This window comes from Merops nubicus, unplaced genomic scaffold (genome assembly GCF_000691845.1).
Source record: "Merops nubicus isolate BGI_N331 unplaced genomic scaffold, ASM69184v1 scaffold30718, whole genome shotgun sequence".
NCBI lineage: Eukaryota > Metazoa > Chordata > Aves > Coraciiformes > Meropidae > Merops > Merops nubicus.
In genome coordinates this window covers 1-1,415 of record NW_008625610.1, presented here as the reverse complement: position 1 = coordinate 1,415, position 1,415 = coordinate 1, and the positions used below count along the sequence as shown (strand labels likewise).

The following is a 1,415-nucleotide window of genomic DNA, read 5'->3' as shown; positions in this document are numbered from 1 at the left end:
GGGGGGGTTAGACTCGATCTGAAAGTTCTATTCCAACCAGAACATTTCCATGCTCCCATGATCTGATGCTCTCTGCTGCCCTGGGCTGCTTTCAGGGGGGGTGCTGGGGGTTTCCCCAACGTGTCCCCCCCACCTCTGCAGGACGTGATGCGGGAGCTGGCGCAGAGCCCTGGGCAGCACTACAGGCGCCTCACCAGCCTCCTGAAGAGGATCCAGGAGCACCCTGAGGCCTCCCAGGAGCTGATGCGCTGGGGGCTCAGCCTGGACCCCGATATCCACAGGGTAGGGGACACAGGGAGGGGGTGGGGGTCGAGCTGGTGCCTTCCCCCCCCCCTCCCCCTGGCGCTGCCGCGGGATTTCTGCTCCCTTCAGACCCAGGGTCGAATCCTGCCCGCCGAGAGGATCAACCTGAGGCACAGCTCCTTCTTCCCCACTGAGGACCTGTGCTGGAACAAGGAGGTGACACGAGAGGCCTCCATCCTGACGGTGAGCCCCCCCAGTTCAGCAGCAGCCCCTTGCTGGGGGGCTGGGCTGGGTGTTCTTGGTGCTGCCATCCCGTCGGAGCTGCTCCCAGGGAGAACCTTGTTGGTCTTGGCTTTGTGCTTCAGCCTGGGTTTAAACTGAAGGAGTTGAGAGGTACGTGGCCACTTTGGCTCCTTTCCCACCTCCTCCTGGAGTGGCTGAGCACTTCCAGACTGCAGGAATCGCTGGGGGCTGGGACATCCCTCTGATGAAGAGGGGTGGAGAGAGGTAGGGTTGGGCAGCCTGGAGAGGAGAAGGCTCCAGGGAGATCTTCTGGTGGCCTCAGTGCTTCAAGGGGCCTGTCAGAAAGCTGGGTAGGGACTTTTGAGCAGGGCCTGTTGGGACAGGACAAGGGGGGATGGTTTGAAACTAAAAGAGGGAGATTGAGACTGGAGAGGAGGATGAAATTTTGGATGCTGGTTTGGAGGCTGAGGGTGGGGAGCCCCTGTTGGAGGTTGCCCAGAGAGGTGGTCGCTGCCCCATCCCTGGAACCACCCCAGGGGAGGTTGGACCAAGCTCTGAGCACCCTGCTCTAGCTGGGGCTGTCCCTGCTCCCTGCAGGGGGGTTGGATGAGGTGAACCTTGACAGTTCCCTCCCCACCCAAACCAGTCCATGGTTCTCAGAGTTGGGGCTGGGAGCTGCACGCTGCAGCCCCGGGACAAGAGCTGTCCTCTCTTCTCTCTTAGGTACCCATGAATTACTGGATGCTGGTTTACCCCAAGAGGCTGCAGGACGTGGCCAAGGACCTGGTGGCCACCATGGAGAGCACCTGTGGCCCCCTGGGCATGCAGGTTGGGCCACCTGCCCTGGTGGAGCTGAAGGACGACCGCATCGAGACCTACGCCAAGACCATCCGAAACGTCCTGGGCACTGAGGTGAGGAGGTGGGAGGG

At 61.8% G+C, this 1,415-nt stretch overlaps 1 protein-coding gene across 1 annotated transcript in view; it reads left to right on the top strand.

Moving 5' to 3' along the window:
• LOC103778168 (piwi-like protein 2) overlaps window positions 1-1,398 on the top strand; it is a gene marked incomplete at both ends in the record, with an annotated part of 3,569 nt that extends 2,171 nt beyond the window's left edge. Inside the window, 3 exons of the mRNA XM_008945742.1 lie at window positions 142-282; window positions 373-486; window positions 1,210-1,398. Of these exons, the coding sequence (XP_008943990.1) occupies window positions 142-282; window positions 373-486; window positions 1,210-1,398 (444 nt within the window). The remainder of the gene's footprint in view (window positions 1-141; window positions 283-372; window positions 487-1,209) is intronic.
• Between the last annotated feature and the right edge of the window lie 17 nt (window positions 1,399-1,415).